The sequence below is a fragment of the Phoca vitulina genome, unplaced genomic scaffold (assembly GCF_004348235.1).
Source record: "Phoca vitulina isolate PV1807 unplaced genomic scaffold, GSC_HSeal_1.0 scaffold10, whole genome shotgun sequence".
NCBI classification, from domain to species: domain Eukaryota; kingdom Metazoa; phylum Chordata; class Mammalia; order Carnivora; family Phocidae; genus Phoca; species Phoca vitulina.
This window is the reverse complement of record NW_022589713.1, coordinates 4585435-4612777: the sequence shown is the minus strand read 5'-3', so window position 1 is coordinate 4612777 and position 27343 is coordinate 4585435. Positions and strand designations below refer to the sequence as shown.

General features: G+C 34.4%; 1 protein-coding gene across 1 annotated transcript in view; it reads right to left on the bottom strand.

The window, feature by feature from the left end:
• Positions 1 to 27343, bottom strand: part of DHX36 (DEAH-box helicase 36) — a 48365-nt gene that overhangs the window by 12593 nt on the left and 8429 nt on the right. The window contains exons 3-17 of the mRNA XM_032408405.1: positions 26764 to 26995; positions 23596 to 23634; positions 22080 to 22250; positions 20023 to 20102; positions 19238 to 19312; positions 18925 to 19091; positions 17426 to 17507; positions 13556 to 13696; positions 13194 to 13296; positions 12738 to 12825; positions 9584 to 9639; positions 7812 to 7876; positions 6985 to 7128; positions 4703 to 4820; positions 3973 to 4071 (exon numbers count right to left, since the gene is read on the bottom strand). Of these exons, the coding sequence (XP_032264296.1) occupies positions 3973 to 4071; positions 4703 to 4820; positions 6985 to 7128; positions 7812 to 7876; positions 9584 to 9639; positions 12738 to 12825; positions 13194 to 13296; positions 13556 to 13696; positions 17426 to 17507; positions 18925 to 19091; positions 19238 to 19312; positions 20023 to 20102; positions 22080 to 22250; positions 23596 to 23634; positions 26764 to 26995 (1660 nt within the window). The remainder of the gene's footprint in view (positions 1 to 3972; positions 4072 to 4702; positions 4821 to 6984; positions 7129 to 7811; positions 7877 to 9583; positions 9640 to 12737; positions 12826 to 13193; positions 13297 to 13555; positions 13697 to 17425; positions 17508 to 18924; positions 19092 to 19237; positions 19313 to 20022; positions 20103 to 22079; positions 22251 to 23595; positions 23635 to 26763; positions 26996 to 27343) is intronic.

Below are 27343 nucleotides of genomic sequence, written 5' to 3'. Positions count from 1 at the left end.
CAGATGGTTACACAGGCGAATTCTACCAAACATTTAAAAAAAAATTAATACCTATTCTCAAACTATTCCAAAAAATAGAAAAGGAAAAATACCAAATTCATTCTATGAGACCAGCACTACGCTGATACCAAAGCCAGATAAACACTCCACTAAAAAAGAGAACTATAAGGACAATATCCCTGATGAACATGGATGCAAAAATTCTCAGTAAATTACTAGCAAAGCGAATTCAACAATACTTTCAAAGAATCATTCACCACGATCAAGTAGGATTTACTCCTGGGTTGCCAAGGTGGTTCAATATTTGCAAATCAATCAACATGATACACCACATTAATAAAAGAATTTTAAAACCATATGATCATTTCAACAGATGCAGAAAAAAACACTTGACAAAATACATCATGATAAAAATCCTCAACAAAGTAGCGTTAAGAGAGAACATACCTCAACATAATAAAGGCCATATACGAAAATCTCACAGCTAATATCCTAAAAGGGGAAAAACAGAGCTTTTCCTCTACCTTCAGGAACAAATCAGGAATGTCCACTTTCACCACTGTTATTCAACATAGTACTGGAATTCCTAGCCTCAGCAATCAGACAACAACAAAAAATAAAAGGCATCCAAATCGGCAAGAAGTAGTCAAACTTTCATTATTCGCAGATGACATGATACTCTTTATAGAAAACCCAAGACTCCACCCAAAAACTGCTAGAACTGATAAATGAATTCAGTAAAGCTGCAGGATACAAAATCAACATATAGAAATCTGTTGCATTTCTATACACCAATAATGAAGCAGCAGAAAGAGAAATTAAGGAATCAATTCCATTTACAACTCCACCAAAAATAAGATACCTAGGAATAAACCTAACCAAAGAGGTAAAAGATCTATACTCTGAAAACTATAAAAAGCTTATGAAAAAAACTGAAGATGACACAAAGAAATGGAAAAATATTCCATGCTCATGGATTGGAAGAAAAAATATTGTTAAAATATCTGTATTACCCAAAGCAATCTATACATTTAATGCAATCCCTATCAAAATAACAAGAGCATTTTGCACAGAGCTAGAACAAACAATTCTAAAATTTGTAGGGAACCACAAAAGACCCAAAGCAATCTTGAAAAAGAAAAGCAAAGCTGGAGGCATCACAATTCCAGACTTCAAGCTATAAAACAAAGCTGTGGTGATCAAGACAGTATGATACTGGCATAAAAATAGACACACTGATCAAGGGAACAGAATACAAAATCCAGAAATGAACCCGCAACTATATGGTCAACTGATCTTTGACAAAGCAGAAAAGAATATCCAATGGGAAAAAGTCTCTTCAACAAACTGTGTTGGGAAAACTGGACAGCCACATGCAAAAGAATGAAACTGGACCACTTTATTACACCATACACAAAAATAAATTCAAAATGGATTAAAGACCTAAATGTGAGACAGGAAACCTTAAAAATCCCAGATGAGAACACAGGTAGTAACTCCTTGGACATCAGCTGTAGCAATTCCTTACTAAATATGTCTCTTGAGGCAAGGGAAACAAAAGCAAAAATAAACTATTGGGACTTCATCAAAATAAAAAGCTTCTACATAGCGAAGAAAACAATCAACAAAACTAAAAGGAAACCTTTGGAGTGGGAAAAGATATTTGCAAATTACATATCTGATAAAGGGTTAGTATCCAAAATACATAAACAACATAAAACACAACACCCTCCCAAAAATAATTAAAAAATGGGCAAAACACATGAATAGACATTTTTTTTTTCCAAGAAGACATACAGATGGCCAATAGACACATGCAAAGATGCTCAACATCACTCATCATCAGGAAAATACAAATCAAAACTACATTGACATTATCACCTCACACCTGTCAGAATGGCTAAAATCAACAATAAAAGAAACAAAAGGTGTTGGTGAGCATGTGGAGAAAGGGGAACCCTCAATGCACTGTTGGTGGGAATGCAAAATGGTGCAGCCACTCTGGAAACCAGTATGGAGGTTCCTCAAGAAGTTAAAAATAGACCTACCCTACAATCCAGCCACTGCACTACTACATATTTACCCCAAAATACAAAAATATGAATTCAAAGGGATACATGGACTGCCCTCCAATGTTTATAGCACTATCTACAATAGCCAAAATACAAAAGCAGCCCAAGTGTCCACTGACTGATGAATGGATAAATAAGATATGGTATATATATTGAATGGAATATTACTCGGCCATAAAAAAAGAACAAAATCTTGCCATTTGCAACATGGATGGAGCTAGAAAGTATTATGCTAAGTGAAATAAGTCAGAGAAACACAAGTACCATAGGATTTCACTTATATGTGGAATTTAAGAAACAGACCATAGAATGTACAGAAAAAGAGAGAGGCAAACCAAGAAACAGACTCTTAACTATAGAGAACAGATGGTTACTAGAGGGGAGGTGGGTGCGGGGATGGGTTAAACAGGTGAATGGGATTAGAGTGCACTTGTGATGAGCATCGGTGTTGTATGGAAGTGCTGAATCACTATACTGTACACCTGAAACTAATATTACACTGTATATTAACTAACTGGAATTTAACTAAAAACTTAAAAACAAAATGCAGGCTTCAGACCCTACTGTTGGCAAGGATTTGCTGGCCTCTATATGAGATTCTGTTGTCTGCAAACGGCTGAGACTGGCTCTTCAATTCAGCTCAGAGAGAGGAAGTCATCTACTCAGGCTTCAGAGTCCAGCTATCCTCTCTCTGGTTGTCCATCTCTACCATAAATAGTTAAGTTGATTCTCTGATTGCCACCTAGCTCTATTCTACTAGATAAAAAAGCAGCAAAGCCCTATTAGATAAAAGCCTGGAGGGGAAGACAGTGGTAAAACTGCACTCACAACCTCACTAAATCTAATACAAATTCCAACAAGATAATTTACAATGCTTTTTTATTTACACAACTTTATTATGTCAAAAGCTACTACAATGTTCTGATATGGCCCAAATTCTCAAAATTAACTGTGGATGGCTTAAATAAAACTGAAATATGTAAAGTACATCTTCAGCAACCTCTAACACAGTACTAGTCAACAGAACTTGTAGCAATGACTGAAATATTCTATTTCTGTGCAGTCCAATGTGATACCCACCAGCCACATGTGCTTATTGAGCATCTGAAATGTACAAGTATGACTAGAGATACTGAATTTGTAATTTACTTCAAAATTTAAATTGTCACATGTGGCTAGTGGCTACCTTACTGGACAGCACAGCTTGAACCACTTTCTCTCTACTCTGAGCATTACCTCACAGTGCCCTTCTCCTCACTCTGGGCACTAACTCACAGCCAGTCCTGTGACTCTTCTCAACACAGTCTTGTGCAGGGATGGCTACCAACTCAGTAACTTGCCTAGGACACTGAAACTAGTTTCTCAAAACACTGACTTCATAAAAAGAAACTAAAACAAGACAAAACAAAAAAACTCTAAGAATAAAACGACAGGCAGGGGAATATAAGGCACCTGTTCATGTTCTTTCAAAAATACAAGAGTTGCCTTTATAAGATGTCCATACTGTCATTAAATTACTTGAATTTGACAAAAGCTCTAAAAACATTACGGTTAATCAGAAGAGTCAATAAACCAACCAAATTCATTTGAAGAATACAAATGAAGACAAAGACCAGTAAATCGAAAGATTTCAAGATTTTATGTAATTTTAAAACAAGCCTATAATAAAAAAAATTATGTGGAAAGGGCCCAGAATGATAAAACTATCACAAAGGTATCATTTTATATCTAATTCACATTTCATACACTGAGCTGAACAGCCAAAGAGTAAATCAAATTTGGCATTATGTATTCATTGGTCTACCTTGCAGTAACGAGAGTAAATTTTTTAATCAGGTGGTGTATGTGCACTAAGATTATAAATCTACGTTAGAATTTTTAAAAATAAAATAAAATTTACCAGTTCCATCAGGTGTTTTATGGAAAGTGACACTGCTTCATCTGATGGTGGATCCATTAACCTACTCAGAAAATAAGCAATTCCACCTAGCCTTAAAATCTGGGGGAAGACAAATATAATTAAACATATATATATATTGACATTAACAGTTTAGTCCTGCCTGTCAATCACTTGAATAAAGCATCAAACCCACACATTATTTTCAAGTTACTACTTTCTATCACTCACCAACTCTATATTGATGGGAAAAGTAGCTGGTTAAAATCTCAACAATTAAGCTGATTACCAATTATCTTCAAATAAGAAGGTAAACTGTATCAAAATATATAGAAGATGGTGAAAACTGGTGAGTAGTTTATGATGAAGGATAACACCTTATGACGTAGTAAGAGTACATATAGCTAACATTTACTGAACACTTACTATATGCCAGGCACTGTTCTCAGAATTTTATAAAAGCTTAATTTAAATAACTTGCCAACTAACAGAACTAGCTTGTTAGGGGAGGAGCTGGGATTCAAACATAGGCAGTATGGCTCTAGAGCGTACATGATAAAAATGTGGTTAGTAAACATTTGAAGGAAGTTTAAAAACAGTTTACTAACACAAAAAAGACAAATGCATGGTAATAATTCTTCCTCATAGATTAATACACTACTTTCTTCTATACTAATGTTGAAAATTACAACCCTACCCTCCATTTACTTCCTTAATTCTCCCACCTAATTACCTTTATCTGTAAACAAAGTTCTTCCAAAGGAGTTCTCAAAATTTCTGGCAGTTGATAGTCATCCAGAAGGCTTGCTCTAAGACCATTATACAGATGATAGCAATGACCTGGTTGAACTCTTTAAAAATAAATAAATAAAAAAGAGCATTACTAATGACTTTTTAGAACTCCAGAGAAAATAGGAAGCTCCAGGGAAAGTAACCAATATCTATTTCATGTAAGCTACACCATCACTAACTTATTTCCTTTTTATTAATCATATATTCTTTCTCCACATCTGTTTTTGAATAACCCTAGATCCACTATCCCTATGTACTAGTTTTAAGAAATAGAAGATTTCCTCCCCAAACAATAATCTGGTTCCCTGTTTCTAACTTACAGCTGCCAGATTGCTATACTTAGTAACAGCAGTCTACTTAGGTTTACCTCTATATGCCTTGTGACCATGTAACAAATCCTAGCATTATGTTAACCTATGTTATTTAAAAAGCTTTTAAATGGGTGCCTGGGTGGCTCAGTTGGTTAAGCGACTGCCTTCAGCTCAGGTCATGATCCTGGAGTCCCCGGATCAAGTCCCGCATCGGCCTCCCTGCTCAGCAGGGAGTCTGCTTCTCCCTCTGACCCTCCCCCTTCTCATGCTCTATCTCATTCTCTCTCTCAAATAAATAAGTAAAATCTTAAAAAAAAAAAAAAGCTTTTAAGTATGTGCTATATATAGTGAACTTTCAAAGGGATGCTGGAAATTTTTTAATTGTTAATTTTTTCTTTAGTGATGTGAATGGACGATGCTAAGGACAGATGTACAGAGGTGCAGGTATTCATACATTTTCACGCAGAATAAATATTTCTATGGGATCTTGCTGCTACAGAATGGGGAGGCTCTTTTCCTATAGGGATAAAAATAAATTCCAAAAATCTTAGCTATTTCTGTCACAAGTCTACAAAGACCCATCATCTATTAATATAACATGCCCGCAGAAACTAAGAATGCCCCCACTGATGGCCCTGTAATACAGTTTGCCCTGGCCTTCAAAATAATTACTGATCAGGCTTTGCTAAAGGAATCTACATCTATAGACCCTACAAGGAATTATTTTCCATTTGAATTAAAACACTGTAATTCTATAGTTAACTTCTACCAAGCTAGTGGGAAATGAAAAATTAGATGAAATATAATACTTCGTTTACTTTATTTCTCTAATTGTTTTAAGGATCAAACCTAAGGGTAGTATGTTTACTATTCATATATAAAAGTGTACCAAATGGTGAATACTTCTTGAATCAGTATCCAGTGGTGGTAAGCCTGCATGAGAAAACCTTAGTCTTGGTGGATCCCGAAATCAAGTTATCCCCCAATAGCTGATAAGAAGAGTACAATTCTTAGAATGAGTCATGACTTTGCATCAAGAGCACCAACTGTATAATCTAATAAACTGTCTCCAAGCTATAATGGGATAATCTGCAAAGATTACAGCAAGTGAGTCAGAGCTTTACTACGTATAAATGTAAAACAAAGCACTGATAAAATTATCTGTAAAGTTTTCTTTCAATTCTCCTTTCCTTACTTAAGTCAACAGCTGAAGATTGGCGGAAACCTTTTTGTTATACCTGTAAGAGGCAAAAGAAAAACTCTCTTCTACAATTCCAGACATGATTCTACCACTTATATGAATAAGGGTATAAAAATACTGTGAAGTATGCATTAAGATGAACAATAAGTGCAATTATTTGTGTTAAAGGCAAATCATTTTTCCTACCATTAAAAGAGATGCTTTTATTTCTTATGCTACCACCACATCAATGAGGTAAAGGTATGTTACTTGGGTTTTCACTGGTAATAATGAAAAGCCAGTATAGCTGTAAAGTACAGGATTAGGAGCCCAGACTGGAGCCAGATTGTCTGGGTTCAAATCTTGAATCTGCTACTTACACAGCTGTGTGACTTTTAATTTCTTTAGACCTTAATTTCCATACTCTTAAAATGGGGACAATACCCTACCTCATTGCATTTGTAGTGAGGATTAAGCAAGTTAATACATATCAAGTGTTAAGAAGATACCATGACATTCAAATATTATTACTAGTTATCATAATTATTAGTAATATGTGCTTTTAAAAAAAGAACAAAATTATACATAACAGAATAAGAATAAAGAATATTAATTTTAATTAACTATACTGAAGAAATTAAAAGTAGAAAAATCATGAAATAGAAAATTGGGCAGGTATTTTTCCAAAGAAACTATGATTAAAACACCTTTCAGACAAAGATTCCATCTTACCTTCCAGCTCGACCTTTCCTTTGTTTGGCATTAGCTTTACTAACCCACTCGGCAGACATTGTACTGATGTTGTTTTGTGTGTCAAAGTGTGTTTCTTTTATTTTTCCTCCATCTATCACATAAACTACATCATCTATGGTAATGCTGTTTGGAAAATAGATGTATGAAATATTAAAAATACATCAAAAGCACATAAAACGTCTAACAGGGCCTACAGATAGGGATTTTAAAGAATTTTTTATTGACCAAACTGCACCATTATTCCCACATTTACCAACACTGCCGGCATTGAGCATCTAATTGTATAAACAGCACCAGGAGCTGCAGTGGCAGCCAATTCTACAGACCACGTGAAGAATTTATTTGCCCACAGTCAAACTTCACAGCTTACTTGAGGACTTTTTGTACCCAGCTCTGTGGCTCCCAGGGACATGATTTAATATCAGCTTCCACAGAAAAATCTGTTTCAATGACTGTATAGACAAATCAATACCTCCAAGGGAATATAAGAAATTTTAAAGGCTATTCACAACTGATTAGCAAACAACACGACCCCCAACCAGAAAAAGGCAAAACCAAAATTGACCTCACTCCCACGCTTCTTAAGGCTTTAAAAAAAAAGACACTAAAAAGGCTGTTTGTAAAGAGGGCTGAACCATTATAGGATTAAAAAACAAAACCAAAAACCTATGCTCAATGCCATGACTAAATTAAAATACCTTTATGTAAAGAAATTATGAAGTATCTTTTGGAGAGAAAAGAGTGTAAGGTATGTCAATAATTTATGGGGCTCAAAACTAATACAATCATAAGTAGTTGATATTTACCTAGTCTCTGCAATATTCGTAGCAATTACTATTTTCCGAACACCAGGAGGGGTTCTTTTAAATACCTGTAAGAATAAATAAATTAAAACCCCCAAAGTAATTAATTTCTAATACATCATTTTTGCAATTAGAAGAATTACTTCTACCTACAGATACTGTTCATTTTTAGCATTCTGTGTTCATTCATTTACATCTGCATCTAATATGTGTAGATATATTTTATAGGTACATACCATTTTCAGTACTATAAAATTCCCTTTTGGTAAAACAAACTAATTCTCCCAGATTTTGGAACCTTATCACAAACAAGATTTCAAATGAAACATGATTATTTGAATTTAGAGAATCTTTTTTTAACAAAAGCTGAAAAGTATAAATGTCTTTTTGTGTAGTCAAACTTCTGAGAGAGAGTTTAGTTTAGCAATAAGAATTACGAATTATCCAAAACTATATGGGTAAGGGCACCAAACAACCAGGCAAATGCCAAACTCAACAGAATGCATGTCTGGTTGTACCACTGTATATAAGCTAAACTGAACTGAAAAAAATAAATCTTCAAATGCTGAATCCTACAAACAGCACCCTTCACAAAGCCAGCCAAGTAGAAGACATATAGTCAAGTACCACTTGGCTATTAATGCAAAGAAAAGCATAAATTTGTCTCCTCATTTATAAAAATGATATTCAAGAGAAAATGTTTTCCAATCTAGTCATGTAATCTCTAGCAAAAGAATACATAATTTGCTATTACAGTGTCAGAGAGGAAGTACTTCCACTTTGGATACTTTTCTGTCTGGTCTTTGGCAGGCGAGAATGTCTGGTCTTTGGAATTAAGAATCTTCTCTCTTTACTCTTGTCTTCTTTTAGGTATGCACTCTGTATCTCATTAAACTGGCTAAGCCTTAGTTAGACTATGGTATCAGCAGAAAAGATACTAAAAGTGCCTCAATAAAAACGTCTTGTTACATTTTTTTTTGAGAGAGAGAAAGAGAGGGAGAGAGAGAGCACGCGAGTGCGCACACACATGCACGCACGCACGTGCTCAACAGAGGGGAGAGAGAGAATCTCAAGCAGCCTCTATGCTCAGTGCAGAGCCCAAGGCTCAGGGCAGAACCCGCCGTGGGGCTTGATCTCACAACACCAAGATCATGACCTGAGTCCAAATCAAGAGGCAGGTGCCTAACTGACTGAGCAACCCAGCTGCCCCTGTCTTGATATATTCTTAGAAAAGAAGTGGAAAAAGTAGAAGGGAAGACAGATTTTCTTCTGATCCATCTCATTCTACCTGGGCCTACAAACACTGCAGTCCTGAAAACTATCTTGCCTTTGAGAATGCAGTGTTCATCTAACTAGGGATATCCCTGAATGTGACAAAGACAAAACATTCAAAATCGTAACAGCGTATTACTGATAAAACAGGAAATCTCATACCTACAAATATACTAATTGTTAAATCAAAATCTCAAACATCAAGCTGTAGTATGTCACAGATAACTGAAACCCAAACAAGTTATTGGTGAAACCAATCTTTAAACTTTCCCTAATGTTGACAAAACTAATATTTGTTAATTACCCTCAGTTATTCAAGTTTCTGTGCAATTATCCCCTGAAGACTCATTTGCAAAGGTTCTCAAAGAAGTACTTTTTTATATATGGATTACTACTTGAAAATTCACCTTCAAAAAAATAGAAGAAAATAAAACACACAATAAGCAGCCCTTAAAGCTTGCCTCAATTTGAAAGACAGAGAGGGAATAAATTTAAGAACATACCTGTGTCTGGTTAACTGTAGGCATCAGTGAATGTAGGGGTATAATAAGAAACCTGTCTGAAAATTTAAAAAGAAAATTAAACTTTAAGATAAATTATTGCAGAAAAGCTCCAGCAGACAGACATGGAACAATGAGTTGAGATGCTAAGCCACATAATTCTTAATTTATATTCCTATGTATAATCAGAGCAACTTTATTCTTTTTATTTTCTTCTTTCCTTAGTGCTCCAGCAAGTTCTTGCTCACATTTTACTGTCCATTTATTGCACATTGATAAGCATATTCCCTAAATTCCTAAAGAATGCTTAAAGTTAGAAGCAATCTTCAAATTATGCTAGAAAAACATCACTAAAACTCCATTCCCATCACTTAACTGAAGACCAAAAAATTTTGCTTTAATATGAATATAAGTTTGTAGACTCTGGGTGATCCTCACTATTTTAATTAACAGAGAATATGTCATTTTTTATAGCATATTACTTATGAAATTACCATGTCCATTTTTATGCTAAAAAAATAATAGAAACAGCACTGGTTAAATATAATACATTCCAAAAGTGACCCAACATTTTTAAACATAATTTCATAGAAATGTAAGGAATCATATTCCTACTTTTTTAAGTTTCAAAATGAAATAGCTCAGGCCATTCATGGTTATTAGCAAATAGGGAGAAAGTCTGGTGTAGTATCAGTGGTGGAAATAAGGGAGTGTTACAGAAGAAAGGGTAGATTTCATGTTTAGCTATGGTTACCAAAAAAAGGCAACCTCACTTAAATCTCTAGCAAGTGTCCAAATGACTCAAGATAGCTACATGTCCCCAGAAAAAAACTACTGTTATTCAAAGGAGATACGATGTCCCCAGACTCTAGGACCCTATGAATAAGGGTTACAAATTTTAAAAAGTAGCAAAGAGTGGCCAAGCAAGTGACACTGCTAAAAAGAATGCTCTCAATTACTTATCTCTGACACAATATGAAATACATCAACTCAATCAATACTCAAGCCAAAAATATTTCTCAAACTGGATTAAGTCTTAAGATATAACTTCCAGTTTACAAAAAGCACAGGTAAGAAAGGATCAAATGAAATGACACTATAAGGATTCAGATTCAGACAAATCTAGAAAGTCTAGGTAGACCTAGTCTTTTCCACAAGTCATTACCATGGGGAAAGTGAAGAGGGTATGAAAGTGATTATCTAGGGTAAAGATTTATCTGGTTTCCATTTTTCTGTAGTGTGAACAAGCTAGCTATAAAAGATACTTTCCAGGGAATATGTGATTATAGACTGGATTATGAGATGATGTTTTAAGAGTTAGGTATTTTCATATAGAAAATTGTGGTTATACAGAAAATTGTCTTTATTTTTAGAGATGCATGTATTTTTTGGGATAACGTGATAGCTGCAATTTACTTTAAAAAGGAAAAAAATCAGATCACAAAAATAATTGCACAGAAGTCAATGGAGTATGATGTGCATTGTGATTCTCTACTTTTCTGTAAGTTTAAAATGTTTCATTACAAGTTTAAAAAATCAGCAGCCAGGTAAAACAATGAAAGTAAAAATAATTCTGTTGAAGACTATAACTGGGATAAACATAGTTTATAGTGCTGATATTGTGCAACTATAGTAGTCTGTGGGAACAAAGTCTACACTCTTTGAAGAAATAAGAAAGCTGGTAAGCATTCGGTAAATTGAGTTTCAAGATTTACCTTTCAGTTGGTATAGAGTTAGACCAATTTTTTGCCCCTTCCACAATGGCTAACACAGTGTAAGTGATTATTAAGCCTAAATTTTAAAAAATATAACGAGAAAAAAAATTCTTGTTAAACTTTGGGAAGATCTTCTTTAAAAAGAATTGAGCTGGTAGTCAAAGTATAAATTAATACCTCCTTCCTTGAGAATAATTAAATTAGAAAGTTAATAAAGTCAATTACAATAAACTGTTAATATCACACCCTTTCCACACTCCCTCAGAAATTACAGTATTACATTTTGGTATATCTTCCCTGTATTTTTCTTGGTAAATACATACATATACTTACATTTTTTTAAAATTAAAAGTAGATCGTACAGTAGCATTTATTTTTTGGGGTAAGAGGGGCCAACATTAAAAAGCTCAGCCAAAAAAAAAATTCCAGTTGTTTAAAAAAAAAAAAATTCAGTTGCACTGTTTTAATCATGACTACACTTTTTCTACAGAGAAAGGTTATCACTGATCAGGAAAAGAGAAATCAGTATTTCATTACAGAGAAGTCGTGGTAATCAAATAAAAACATTTTCCAGCTAGAGAATAGTAAATAACTTTAATTACAGATAATGTCTGGAGGGCATTACTATAGTGGGATTTAACAAAGAATAAAAAATACAGCTTTACTATTTCAGCCAATACAATGAGGTCAAAATATTTTTAGTGTCATGTAAAAAGTGTCAAAAGCACTTCAAAAGATTAAGGTTAGATATTTATAATCAGAACTAGCAAATGCTAAATAGAATTCGCTTTATATTTTACTGATCTGAAGTTAGCAATTATTCCTGAAAATGCTCTAGCTGAATTTTTTGAGAGAAAAACTGCCCCATGTACTTCTCTAAGACGTAAGAGATTATGTCTTTCAAACATGCTATTAAAACATCAGAATCACCTGAGGAATTTTTAAAAACTACAGATGTTCAAGTCACATTCTTAGATGTGAGCTGAGGATGGGGTCTGAGTATCTAATTTTAAAGAAGCACCACTAGTGACTCAGTTGCATAGTCTGAGCTGAGAAAACACTGAGCTAAGGGATAAATTCAACCTTCTTTTCTGCCCAACTAAATGCAGCAGTGAGTGAAAAAACACCTCAAGCTCCAACATCTTAACTTTAAGGGCTCAACATTATCAGGCAAATTTAGGAAAAGGGGTAAAATATTCTTATCATAATACCAAATAAAAAACTTTACCATATACCTAACACCTTCATCTTGTGACCTAGAACTTTATTTGTAAGAAAGAGAGAGAGCCAAGTTTTTAAAAAACCCAGCCTGTAAAGACGACCAAGTTCCTATAGTAAGGTAGCCTTCAAAGCAATACTTCTAGAAATAAAAGAAAACAACCATGTTACATATGATTTAAGTACTATTCTTAGAATTGCAATAAAATACATTTCTATAATACCTGATTTAAACATCACTTGTGACATCAAGAGATCATGTAAAGTGCTGATATTGTCCCAGCCTGGTAGAAAGACCAATATTGCACCATCCTGTATGGCGGGGAAATAACCATTACAAAAAATCATATAACAAAACACAAAGTAAACTTCTGTGCACATTTAAGTCTTCATTAAAATTTTATTAGCTTAGGAAATTTAGTTACTGATTATAATTGAAGAATACAAGCTCACTTTTTTAAAAATAGGATTTACAATCCAGATATTTCATTTATTTAGTCTTTCCTTCAAACAGATCAAATGCCTAAATCTTGGTATTTTGAGATTCCTATTTCTGGTTTCAAAGCAATTTCTTCCATAAGCTATTTTTAAAAAGCATTTAAGAAAATTATTCTTCTTTTCTCAGGGTCTTGTTACATTAATACAATTAAAATTATGTCACCAAGAAACAAAAAACTAACCTCTTCTTCCAAAACAATGTGTCGGATAAGGGCAGCAATCAAATTCAGATCAACTTTATCATCATCCATCATTTCCAGAACATCTACAGTACTTGCAGAATACCTATCAAAGTTAAAGAGAAAATCATGAAATACCTAATAAAGTTTCCTAAGGTTCAAGTTGCTATAAAATCTTAAAATTAACTCAATCGGCAAATGGGGAACCAATTAACATATAGGAAAGAATGACTGGAATAACAACAGTTATGAACAAATTCAAAAAGACAATCTCTGCTTTTCTGTTTTAGTTATTTAGCCTCTGTGCTCTCCAATTAAAACAAACAAACTCAAAGAAACAACAACAACAAAAAAAACCCACTTACCTTTTGCGCAGTTCCCTTACATAATCTGGCCAGCGTTCTTTATAGATTGCTTCTTTTTCTTCTTTTTCTTGTCTATTTACATGCCCTTGCATGAAACCCCTCTTAAACTGGGACCTGTGTTCTTTTTGTTCTGGAACATATCTAAAATAAAAACATTCTTAAATAGCTTCACTTGTTGGAAACTCTTCTGGTTTTAGCAAATATCCATGACTTTTTACTTTCGGATTCTAAAGAACATTTTCATTACGCTTTCTAGTGAATGCTAATTACATGTTTATTTGCAACTATTCATTAACATATAAAATCTGACATTTTAGATGTCTACCAAAGTATATAAAACCCTCTACCAAAGTATATAAAACCCGCTAGATCATTAGCAGTCAAAAAAAAAAAAATTAACAGTAGAGTCACTTTCACCTTTTAAGTTTGCTCTATAAAGTTAAGATTAAATCCAAAATAATAGTAAATGCCTAGCTGAAGACTCAGATTTTGAATACAGAGTTTCCAAACCTGAGTGCACATAAGAATCCCAGAGAGAGCTTATAAAATACAGAATCCTGAATCCTACCCCTTGTAATTTGGATTCAGGTCGGGTTGGGGTCTGCTAATCTAGGAATTTTAATTAGTGCCCCAGGAAATTCAGATAATTTATCTATGGACCTATAAACCCATGCTTGAGAACTATTTAATTCTGCTCAGTCCTACAGTCAGAGCTAAACGGTGGAGTCAGGATCAGTACTCTTAAGTGTCAGTCCAGTATTATGCCATGACTCCAACATACCATAGTGACTGCTAAAAACAGATGCATCTGCCTAAGAATGCCACCTAATTTAAGTGGGTTTGAAGAGGCATGGGGGTGGGAAGAGACAAAAAAAAAAGAAACTAACTGCACTTGAACTCCAAAGCCCCTTAGAGTTCGCCTAGGGAAGAAAGAGCACCTAGATCCAATAGGGGGGTTTGTAGCATAAGCTTTAGAATTAGACAGAGCTGAACTGATGTCCTTGCTCTGCCACTGACTACCTGTGTGACCTTAGACAAGGTATAAGCCTCTACCTTTTGGTTTGCTTATTTGAGAAATTAACACTCTTATAATTGTATTGGCATGAGAATAAAAGAAAAATCCAATAAAATAAAGCACAGTGCCTGACACATAGTAGACACCCAAAAAGTATTAATCCCCTTCCCTATTCAGTACCTGTGACCCAGGATTCCCCTAAGTCTTCGATACATATAGAGACATCAACTTGAGGTAGGGCAACCTGAGACAGAGATTAGTCCTAGTCAGCAGGATGGACCCACAGTTGTCTCCTTTCCCAGCAATTCCAAAAAAAACAGAGGTAACCTTCAAACCCCTAGAGCCCAAGTGCCTGATGACAACCCTCTGTATCATCTCACCCTGCTTCCTTCCCTCTTACTTCCCTGTAGTGCAGCTGCTTTTCTAGGAAGGGAGGGCTGGGGGCTTCTGCCTGAAAACTTCTGTTCAAGGACTACCCTCCTTCAACTTCCCTTTTAGGGCTGACTAAGGGCTGACAAGCGCACAGCCACCATCTTTTTGCTTCAAAAGATCCTTTAGCTACAGTTCCCTGAACATTCTCTGCCTTCTAGGGAGCTTAAGAACACAATTCATCATTAAATAACTTTAGAGTACTGTTTCCTGAAACTTCACTTTCACTGCTGTCAAGCTGTCACCTGTTACTCTATTAGAAAACAACTGGTAAATGTGCCACAGTAGGAAATGAGACGAATGCTGGAATCAAAGGAATGCATAATAAAGCTTACTGATGACAAAACCAGAGCATGGGAGACCAAGACACTCTCTCTCACACTTTTTCTACCTTCTCTGACATACACACTTCCCTCTTTCCTACGGAGTTTCACTGTTTTCCTGACTTGCTCAGTCTATCCCTGCTATATAATCTCATTTCCAGTACATTCTTTACTTCCCCTGGATAGGTCAATCATACTTTATGTGACAGCTTATGTGTCTCTCTATCTACATATAAGCTCTGAGGATATGTACCAAGTCCTTCCTTGTTTATGCTCAGACCCTAGTGCACAGTGCAAGGCATAAAGTTTAATAAGGATCTGTTAAATAAATGTCCACACAAAATTCAGCTTTTCTCCATGTAAAATATGCTGTAGGATCTTTGTTTTCACCTTCCCACTATCACTTCCTGGTTTTTTCCTTAACAAGCTGTGGTCTTGAAAAATCTCATCACAAGTGTTTCTACATCTGTCTATATATTTATTCACATGTTTACTACAGGCCAGGCACTGTACTGTGCACTAGTTACAGAGATGAACAGGACAAAATCCTTGACGTCCAAAAATCTGCAGTCTAGTACAAGCAAATATAAAGATACACTACATGGCAATATGATAAAAGTGATACAGGAGTCCAGATGAGAAAGCAACTCACTCTGTGAGAGGGATAAGAGAAGGCTTAACAGGCAGTGAAGCTGGGATCTGTTCTTACATAACTGAGTTTATATATATAAAGGGAGAAGAAGGTGGCATATGTAAGTCTAAAAAGAGAACCCAGTATGTAATAAAGCACAAAGTGCTTGAATGAAAGGGCACTGGCTGGCATATTAGGGAATGGTGCATTTAGCAGGGTAGGCCATGAGATGCATAAGGCTAGAAAGAAAAAGATGGGGCCAGACTGTAAAGAGCCTTGGGATGACTAGCTAAGGAATTGGAACCCGATCCTACAGGCTGTTTTCCCAGCCCTTCTCTCATCAAGAAATTCAAATATGATTTGGTATAGTCCCCTGGAGAAGGCTGCTAGTAGCTAATGGCCTGAGTATTGAAGGGATCAATAATTTGGGCTTACCAGCTGAGGTATTCTGCTACAGGCCATGACAAAGCACAGAGGTCCTTAAACAAGTTTTTAAAGAGAAATCTCAGGAGGCTTGACTAGGGGGAGAATGCTCACATAACCAGATTTTGTAGGAAACTATACGGCACTCTCGCATATATGTGACAGTGAAGATCATAGTGCCAAAAGAAGAACTATTAGCACAGAAGAGAAAATGAGGACCTTTAATAGAAGAAATAAAAATGAGAAGGCATGTTCAAGAAGAAAGCTCTCAGGGTTTGCATTGTGGGGCAGGTGGGAGTACAGAATGATTTAGACTAAGTTAGTTACTAAGCATGTAAAGCAGTTAACATATCCTGGTACATAACTGCTTGATATTAGCTCTTCTGGTTTACAGCTTAGACACTGGGTGGAGGATCATACCAGTAACCACTGTAAGACACATTATTTCGTTTTAACTTTGGATATACGACAACATTTTTAGTTGGAAAAATGTGAGGTTCAGGGTATCTAAGGTACTAGAATGCTGCGGAGCATAGAGTTGAGTCCAAATTTAATGTTCAGGAAGAGCTTCCGTTCTGAAAGCTGTGAAACTATAGAACTATGGTCATGGAAACAGGATTGCACAGTGAAACCATAAAAGACTGGGAAAAGGCTAATTAAGAACCCTCAGGGGAAATCCTATTTAAAAGGCAGGCAATGAAAGCCAGCAAAGAATGAAAACCAGGTAGGAGAACCAGAATAGAGGTTTAAGCACTAAGGACAAAAGTTCCCAAACTCTGCTGCCCAGGGATCTTTAAAAAATTCTGATGTCTGGCTACCAGCCCAGACTCTGTAATGTAATTAAGGTACGGAGTGTGAATGGAGCATCTGGATTTTAAAAGACTCCAGGTGATTTTAATGTGCAACCAAGTTTGGGAATCACCGATTTAAAGAAAAACAATGTCTTAGAAGGAAATGGTTAAAAGAGTTTCTGAGACTAAATTTCGACAGAACAAAAGGTGACATATTAGTATTTTTTAATATATTTTTATTTCCTAATATTTACTTACCTTATTTTTTCAATTATATCTTCCAAAAGATACTCCACAACCGGAAAAGTAAAACCAGGTATGTGTACCATTGGACAGTTACCTATCATGGCAGACAAAACATGAATCTGTACTCAAATGTTCAAAAAAAAAAAAAAAAAAATCAACAGACTCTAAAGAGGCCAATAACTATCAAGTTCAAAAATGGTCCTGGCACTTTCATAGTTCTACCCTATTTTTTCATACTGAGCTTAATGAGAACTAGCAGTCTACTCTTCACTCACTACCACTTTACTGCTACCAAATTGTACACATACCTCACAGTTCTACAAAGTAACCCAAAATATCAAAGAATAGAGCATTTTAAGTTGGACTCAAAACTCATTACTTGAGATCTATTTCCTCTCCATCATTAGCCAAGATGGTACCATCAAAACCCAAGCTTTACTGAAGTCAACTTAAGAAGCACTACTCCTATGGCACCCAGAATCGGGAAAAGAGAAAACATAGTTAAAAGAAGACCTAACAAATATTAAATTGTTACCTACTATTCTAAAATAACTGTCTCCTGGTACTGTTACTTCAAAGTTACTTATATTTCATACCAAGCAAAACAAGCAGTACACATTGTAAACAAAGACCAACACTGCATCACAGATCACAGTATCTGAAGTGGTACCACAGCTCTGCCTCACCCAAGTTTGAGCAAGTTACTCAATGTTCGTTCTGGATAGCTCATCACACACACGCGAAATAAAAGACATAATACAAGCAACTAATTTCATGGATCTTTGAAGGTCAACTGGACTGCATACAAGAATATTTAAATATTGCTCTAGTCCATTTTAATCCCCCGCCCTGCCATTTTCCTCTCCTTCCCCCATGATTGTAAGGCAAGAGAGGCATAATTTTTAAAAAATGTATTCTACAGCTAGTCAAATTTAGTTTCAAATCCTCACAACCCTCTCTTAATTGTGCAACCATTATAAGGCATACTGGGAAAGACATCTAAAAAATAGGAATAACAGCACTTACCTCACAAAGTGTTACGAAGATCAATGAAGACAAAGTGCCAAATAAAGCACACCTGGCATACTAAAGGTGTTCCGTAAGTGGTCAGTACTATTATTATTAGCAAACTGCCACCCTAGCCTGTGATGTACATAAATGTCACAGAACAATCACAAAAAAATGTTCAAAAAATTATTCAAAGCTGTGGCTTGACTTCACTGATGCCACCTTAATTATCTGATGGTAGCACCAAAAATCTGTATCTTTGCTATAACACAGATGATGCTGCCTTTTAAAAATAGGCTCACTTCTCTAATCTGTTGAAACTAGAAGGGTAGTCTAAACTATTTAAGACAACTTAAAATATTCTCCTGAATATTTAAAAGAATCGCTAAACCCTCATTTTAACTACTTTGTACCCAGCAATGTATTAGATTTTTCTTTAATTAACTCTAAATTCAGTGGCTCTGTGATAACTTTCTAAAGCAATAATCATAGAATTTACTTACCAAAATATTCTGAAAATTTCTCAGCATTTAAAGTTGCACTCATCAATATTACTTTCAGGTCAGGTCGAAAATTGAGAAGATCTTTAATAACCGTCATTAAAACATCTGACTGTAGATTTCTCTCATGGATTTCATCAAGCACAATATGACTAACACTGGACAAATGCCTACAGCAAAAGTGTGAAGTATGTAACTTAGTATAAAATATAAAAACTGAACCATTCTACCTTAACAATTAGTAAAATCCAATTTAATAATTATATTTTACGTTAATGTTTAACTAAATGTTTGTCCTGAAGTGAAACATACTCACGAGTCTGACTGGAGCCACTGCAGGATGATTCCTGTTGTACAGTATAAGATAGAACCCTGCTTCCTTGGCAACCGACTGTGAATGAAAGACATGAGTTAACAGTTTTTGGTTTTCTTTACTAACAAATTACTCAGTACCACAAAAGTTTAAAAGAAAACCTCCAATTTAAAAACTGCTTACAGTTTTAATGAAAATCTTCACAGTTAATTTTTTGGTCATAGGACTGCCTACTGCAACAGAGTAATGTGAAATACTACATTCAAGTTCACTACACATTATTTTCACTGTCATGATACAACATTAACGATGTCTTCTTAAAGGCATAACCATTAACGTTCAGAAAACAACTTAATACTCAGGGGCCTAAACTTTTGTTCAGTGACTGGAAAGTCAGTTCACGGTAAATGTAATCTTGAGCTCCAGAAAAGGACTACAGAAATATAGTGGAGTGAATAGGGGGTTAAAGATACCAAAATCAATAGTCAGGGTGGTGGTACCACAAGATAAAAGACACCAACTCCTTTCGCGTGCAGTGATGGTCTACTAATGTACGTCTAGCAAAAAGTTATTTCTCTAGCCATTTCACAATGTAAAGTGCATTTTAAAAAGGCAATCCAAACATGAGTTTGGATTAAAAAAGTGAACTGCAAGCCTTCTATGCTGTAGTTATTTTAAATGTTAATTTTAATAGTAATCAATAACAACAGGGAACATTTTTCTCTTGAATCTCTAACTTCAAAGTTTCACTAAAATCTACCTGTACACAACAGGTGAACATTCTTTACCTCTGGAGACGAATCTGGTATCCAGTACTGTTACCATTGCCACAAGATTCTGCCCTTTCTGCAGCCACCCTCTCTGCAACCTTTAATCAAAATAAAAGACATTTTCAAAGAAAATATAATTTCCTTTAGGAAAAACATCTGGAACATCCATGAAATCTGGGATTGTTGAAAAAATGTTCATCAGTTTTTCCTGAGTTAAAAAAAGAGAGACAGATTCTAAAATCCCAGGGATCTAAAACTGTGTGTTGTCCCTTAAAATCTGCAGACTCCTTGCTTCTTAAATTTACTTTTCACCTCCTCTTATAAAGCTCTCCAAGGCCAAATTCTCTCTCATTATTTTCAAAGTGCCTTTCTGTAGCATGCTCTTATTCAGTCTACCTTTCTTTTGAATTCTCCATAAGAGTTAAAATCTTAGGGAGGCCTGGGTGGCTCAGTCGTTAAGCACCTGCCTTCAGCTCAGGTCATAATCCCAGGGTCCTGAGATCGAGCCCTGCATTGGGCTCCCTGCTTAGCGGGGAGTTGGCTTCTCCCACTCCCCCAGCTTGTGTTCCCTCTCTTGCTAGCTCTCTCTCTCTCTGTCAAATAAATAAATAATAAATCCAAAAAAAAAAAAAAGTTAAAATCATGGGTCTAAACTTATAAAACCTGTGTGTAATTTGAGGTTAAATACATGTTGATACTTTTTTTCTCCAGTTTTTTGTTTGTTTCTTCTTGGTAGAAACTGGTGTTGCTTAATTCCTGGTTCTCGGTTGTGTTCTAAAAGTTATGGCTGCCAAAGATGAACTTGGAATTGATGAAATGTTATTATAATCCAATACTAAAAGTAACCAACAGTCATCTTTGACAGAACAGTGATTTATGAGATTAGAAACAGAAAATGGCATAATTAAGAAACAATACTTCAGAAGTAAAACTTTTCAATCAGTACATCCTGTATTCACAGACTTAAGACCATTATTTCACTTTTTATTACTTATTAAATTGCCCATTCAAGTACTAACAGATCTTGGAAAAATAAAAAATAACCTAGTTAGCATATCTTTCTACTGTCAATATATATGGTAATGCTATATTAACGAAAATGATATTTTTAACTTACTTAAATCTAGCTCTATAATTGTATTATGACAAAAGTGGTTATTTTTCTGTAATTTTACGTAATTCCTAGGAATATGATTCTACCAGAAAGATTGTTACTGTACTTTTTTAAACAGTATTTCTCAGAAATCAGTTTAAAATGTATACTATATTTCCTCCAAAATATTGCCATAATTGGTAATGCAGTTCCTAATCACATTCTGTATTACATGACTCAGAGATAATAAATAGCACCATCATATAACTAAATACAACCATAATCTTTATAATTGAAATTTACATATAAAATTACATTAACACGGAAATAAATTTACTATACACATCAAACACTGTCAGAAACGCAAACATCTTTAAAGAACATATAACCCATACATTTAACTAGGTCATCTAACTAAACAAACAAAAATGCTGTTTGCACTAAACATGTACTTACAACTGTTAACAGGATAAACTTAAAACAATGTCTTAATTTTTTTATGGTAAATTCCCTCTTATTGAATAATTGCATTAAAAAATTTAAAAAATGCAGCTTAAAATACTGCAAGGTCTCCTGCTTTCACCATCAGTGTACTTACTGAAAAAAGAGAGAACCAAAAAATAATACTGAATGAATTAAGTTGTAAAATTTAAAGCATCTATATGGATGGACATTTTTGGGAACTTATAATCTTACAAAGATTTATCAGCTTTCTATTCTTCTAGTTTTGTAATAAAATTTGCCTGGATTTCTAATTTATCTTAAACTCAAACACCTATTAGATCTAATTTATCTTAAACTCAAACACCTAAGAGATCATTTGAGCTTTTGGTGTTTACTACCAAATATCTGCTTTCATAACAACATATCCTAAACCTAATTAAGAAATCACTACAAACCTTCAAAATCAGTTTATTTCTAGCAAGACTGGGAGAATGGAAAATAAAAAGTGGGGAATTTTAAAAAGTGAGACATTACTTACTGAAATGGCACTAATTCTTCTTGGCTGAGTACAAACTATCCTGCATGCAGATCCTTTTCCTCTTTCAATGTAGTTATCCAAAATGAACTGAGTAACTTGAGTAGTTTTTCCACATCCAGTTTCACCACTTATTACTGTTACTTGATGGTTATCAATCATATTTACCAATTCCTATTTCAAAATGGAAAATAAGTGAAGGACATGGTGATGAAGTCCGAAAAGGCAGTAATCACAATTCTATCAAACTGAAGGTAATCGCTTTTAACAAACTTATTAATGCTTTTCAAATTTCGTTAAATGCAATGCTGGCAGGTTGAGTATCGGATCCACCAGGTTCCAAGAGAAAAGCAGCACCAAATTATAAAAAGAACAAAGCCAGGCACTGTTAAAGAAAAACACACCAACAAGAGACAACGGATAAGTTTTATACGTAAGAATGAACATTAATTAAAAAGAATGTTGATGTGTAAGGCTACTGAGTACAAGACAAATCCCAATACCTAAACAACACTAAGGACCTTAAGGACTTATATCACAACTCATACGATATGGCTTTATCTGCAGAACAAGTTTTGTATACTGTTTCAGAGAACAAGAAAGAGTGTAATTTATCTTAAGATTATTTCCTTTCAGATAATTACAAAAAAGTTTTTAAATACCTAAATCAAATTGGTAAACTTCAATTATCTGGAAAACCTATTTGGGAAAGATCTTCTTTTTTAAAAATTATAAACACTAATATTTTTATTAGTAATAGTCACTGTACTAATAAAACCATCCTACTACTTCAAAGAGGTATTAGAGGTTACTTTTATCTACAAAACAGTTTAATTAGAAAACCCACCTTTTCTACTCTAACACACTACATATATCAGAACAAGTTCCAAGTCTGAACACTGAAATTATAGCTTGTAAATACAGAGAAGCAGTATGGGATTTATTCATTCAATAAGTATTTACTGGGGTTTGATAGAATGTCAGGCACTGTACCAAGTCAACTAATACATTGTGAACACTCCGTCCTCAAGAACTTAAAATGGCCTAGGAGGGAAAGACACACTATGGCAGGTGGTAGTTAAGTGCTATGAAAACCAAACCAAAATCAAAACAAAGTGAGGCTGAGAGAACAGAGAAGGATAGGGGACTCTATTATTCTCTAAGGTGACTGCGTAATAAAGGATAATAAATTAATTAAGGCACTATTTTCAGTAGTGCCTCAATTTTAATTAAAATGTTTGGTCTCAAATTAAGAACAAGGGTATTTACCCAAACTAACTTATATATAAAAATTCTATTTTTGAAGTTCTAAAGATTTCAATTATAGACAGAAATGAGAAAAGTTACGGAAAATTGTTTCATGACCACTTTTTTCTTTTGGGCCTTCAAAAATTCAGGACTAAAATGAACTTTCACTAATACCCTTTAGGGGAAGGTCCATTTACATTTTCTCTTGATACAGAGATTTAAAAATTGTATTTAAATACTTTGCAAATCAAATAGTGTACATTCATTTTACCTTTTGCATTCCATATGAAGGCAGCTTTTCCCTGAAATGCTGAAAATTAAAAAAACTATTTTTAATTTTCACAAAAGAAATGTAATCAAATTATAATCATGGTAATCAGAATATATCATAAATATGCTAGAAACCCAAAATATTTTTATTACCTTACAGCTTATGTCAAGTACCAAGGCTTAAAAAAGAATTTTTATAAAAAGAACTAATATACTTAGCAATCCCCTTTATTTTTGAAACACTGAAAAATAATTCTATTTAACAGAATCTTAAAGTGGCAGTAAAATGAAATCTGATCTGTCTTCTAATAGCATTCTTATAATCCCTAAGTTACTTTTACCATTTTTTCTGTTTATTTTACTTATTCATCTTAGACTTGTTTTCCATGTCACATTCATTTTCCCACCCGTCGATCCACCATTTACTAATCCATTAGGCACTGGAGCAGATTATTTCTGGGTACTCACTTTTGAGAATAAAAGAAAACTTAAAACAAGTAATATCTGAAACAGGAAAATCTGGTACTGCCATTAAGAACTGTGATCTTAAGGGCGCCTGGGTGGCTCAGTTGGTTAAGCGACTGCCTTCGGCTCAGGTCATGATCCTGGAGTCCCTGGATCGAGTCCCGCATCGGGCTCCCTGCTCGGCAGGGAGTCTGCTTCTCCCTCTGACCCTCCCCCCTCTCATGTGTTCTCTCTCATTCTCTCTCTCTCAAATAAATAAATAAAATCTTTAAAAAAAAAAAAAAAAAAAAAAAAAAAAAAAAGAACTGTGATCTTAAGTCAAACTTGGATCCTGAATCCCTCGAAGGTTTTATCTCATAGGGTTGCCACGAAATCTGAATGAAAAACCTTTATAAAAAAGGCAAGCAGCAGCTTCTGACACACAAAAGCTACTCAACAAATTTTTGGTGAATTGCAACTGGAATACTAAAAAGAGGAAATGATTAAGTCCTGTATCTTGTTTGATAACGTCTTTCTAATTTTGAAAACTTTTATGGAATCTCAAACCTACACTACATAAAAATGACATACACTTAGAGGAGTGCTATGGTTTACAATGACCTATGTACATGAAAAAACTTCAATGGTATAAAAAAATAAACCACAGTTATTGAAAAGGAAAAAAAAAAACACATAAAATTAGAACTGTCCTAGGTAATCTAGTACATTACTGCCATCATATTTTTCCCTAATTTTTATTTCTTGAAACATCATCCTTATTTTTTGCCTACTTGTCAAAATAGGAGACTGAAAAAAATCCCTTTTATTGAGATATAATTGACATATAACATTATATTACTTTCAGGTGTACCAATATAATGATTCAGTATCTTTATATACTGTGAAGTGATTATTACCACAATAAGTCTAGTTAATATTCATCACCACATATTTACCATTTTTTTTCTTTCGGATGAGAACTTTTAAGATCTCTCTAACTTTCAAATATACAATGCAGCATTATTAACTACAGTCATCATGCTTGTTACGGCCAATGAGGTAATTCTCATCAGCACCATAAAAAATGAGACTCAATATGATGACTTAAATGAATTCTAGCAATTTGAAATAACAAGCTGCCACAATTTTCTTAAGTACTTTCTTTTATTATAATATTTAAATTATTTAAAATCACTTAATGATTTCTAAAAGTACTTCATGTACTCAAATGTAACCATCTCAATATATAAGTTATATATAAGCTAACCCATTAAACTTGAAACTAGCATTAATCTCTTTTGCTTTTTAAATATGTAAATGCTGATGAAAACAGTTACAACCCAATATTCTTTCTCAAGACAAACAAACCTAATTTCTAATTTCCTAATTTTGGGCTGTAACCCTGAGATAAGAGATAATGAGATTACAAGCTGTCTGAGGGCAGGAAATAACTTAGTCTTCAGAAAACACAGCACAATCACAGGCATTTAGCAAGTGGAAAATTAATGTTTATTAAATGAATGATAACCAAAAAAAAAAAAAAAGGCGTATTACCAAAAAGGATTAAAAAGCTGAGCTCTTAAACACATCTGAATTTTAGACCTGATTCTTTTACTAGCTGTGCAACTGTAGATAGGTCATTTAACCTAAGATTCTTTTTCCTCCTCTTTAACAGACATGTAAACTCTTATACAGGGCTGTTGGGTTAAATGATGTAGGACATGTGAAGTGTCTGCAAGTGTCTAGCTAATGGGAAGATCACTAATGATTTTTATGTCTTGCACATTTCTTCTCCTAACTTCCTTTGAATTAGCTCACTCACTCATCTTCTTTGAGTTCTGTCCTCAATACAAAGCAGCTAGTAGCTAACTCTCCTTCTTCCTAAGGCTATAAAAGAAGCTCTTCTCTCAACCACAACATTCTGAAATAATTCAACTTGAAATCTCCTGCCCTCGAATCTTGTTTTCACTAAATAGGCATTAAGAGCTACAGAATTCCACCCCTGGACAACCTCACCTCACCTGTTCTAATCAGGATATCCAACCTGATCATCAACGACAGTCAATGGATCCTTTCTTTCCTGTGAAAGATGTGATATTCTGGCTTTCTCACAAAGGTAGTACATATGTGTACATTAAAGGTATGGCCCTCAAAATTTCCTCAGTATTTTCTCTTAAAAGAAATACATGTGAACATTTTATTACATCTATTCTAGAATATCCACAAAACATAAATTTTATGTTTTAACAGGAAGGGACCTTAAAATATCTTGCCTAACATGGAAAGAACATACTGAAAAACTCAGAATTCCTGCTCTTGTCACAGTCCCATCTTTAAAATATTGAACATAAGCACATAATAACTTCGGGGGATTTAATTTTATCATCTGTAAAAGGAAGGAGTTGGATAAAATGGTCTAGAAACCTTACAATTCCAACCACCTTGTTTCTTACGACATCTCACTAAACTGGCTTAGAAAAGTTAAACTAATTCCTTCTCCTCACTATATAAGCTGCTGTAGATGAGACAGGCTACCTTAGTTTATACCGTAGTGCAATTCCATTCCCACTGCTCTTCTCTAGTATACAAGAATTCCCACAGGGGATGGTCTACTGAAATACCACTGATCTATACCATGTAGTACCTCTACACATAAATCTATTTTTATCCAATGTGAGAAGAAATGACAAATAAAAACTTTTTCCACATCTTGCTTTTCCATTACCTGCATTTCAATATACCGAAGGTCACTTTTTTTCTTTTGTAAATCTTCCAATAGTTGTTGGTCTAAGGTAACATCTGGTTCATTTTCTTGCAAGAGATATTCAGAATCTCGGTCAATATATTTGTCCCTGATTCTAAATGTTCTCTTTTCTTGACTTATCAATTTCTTTTCCTGGTTCTCAAGTTTCTTCTCTGAGCTGGGTTTGTTCTCAGCAGGAGTTTCAGTACCATATCTATTTTGACAAAATAAAAAAATGATAAAAGGCTAAATGAAGAGCCGCTCAAGCCCTGAAACAAAACAATATGCCATTTATTTCAAAATCACCAGCCTCTGTTTTTTCTTAGATCAATTAAGAAAAAAGATTCTTACAATGAATTCAAGATTTCCCTCCCTGTAAATAGGTATTACCAGATAAGTTATTCCTTGTGATAGTTAAAAAAAATTAAAATTCACACAATAGTCATCCCTCCATTGCATTGACTTACAGTATTTTTTTCTGATTTTCCAAGCTTTATTTCACAACTTCATCTTCTCCCTGCTACCCTTTCTGAGTGCTATAAATGGGATGCTACATTACACA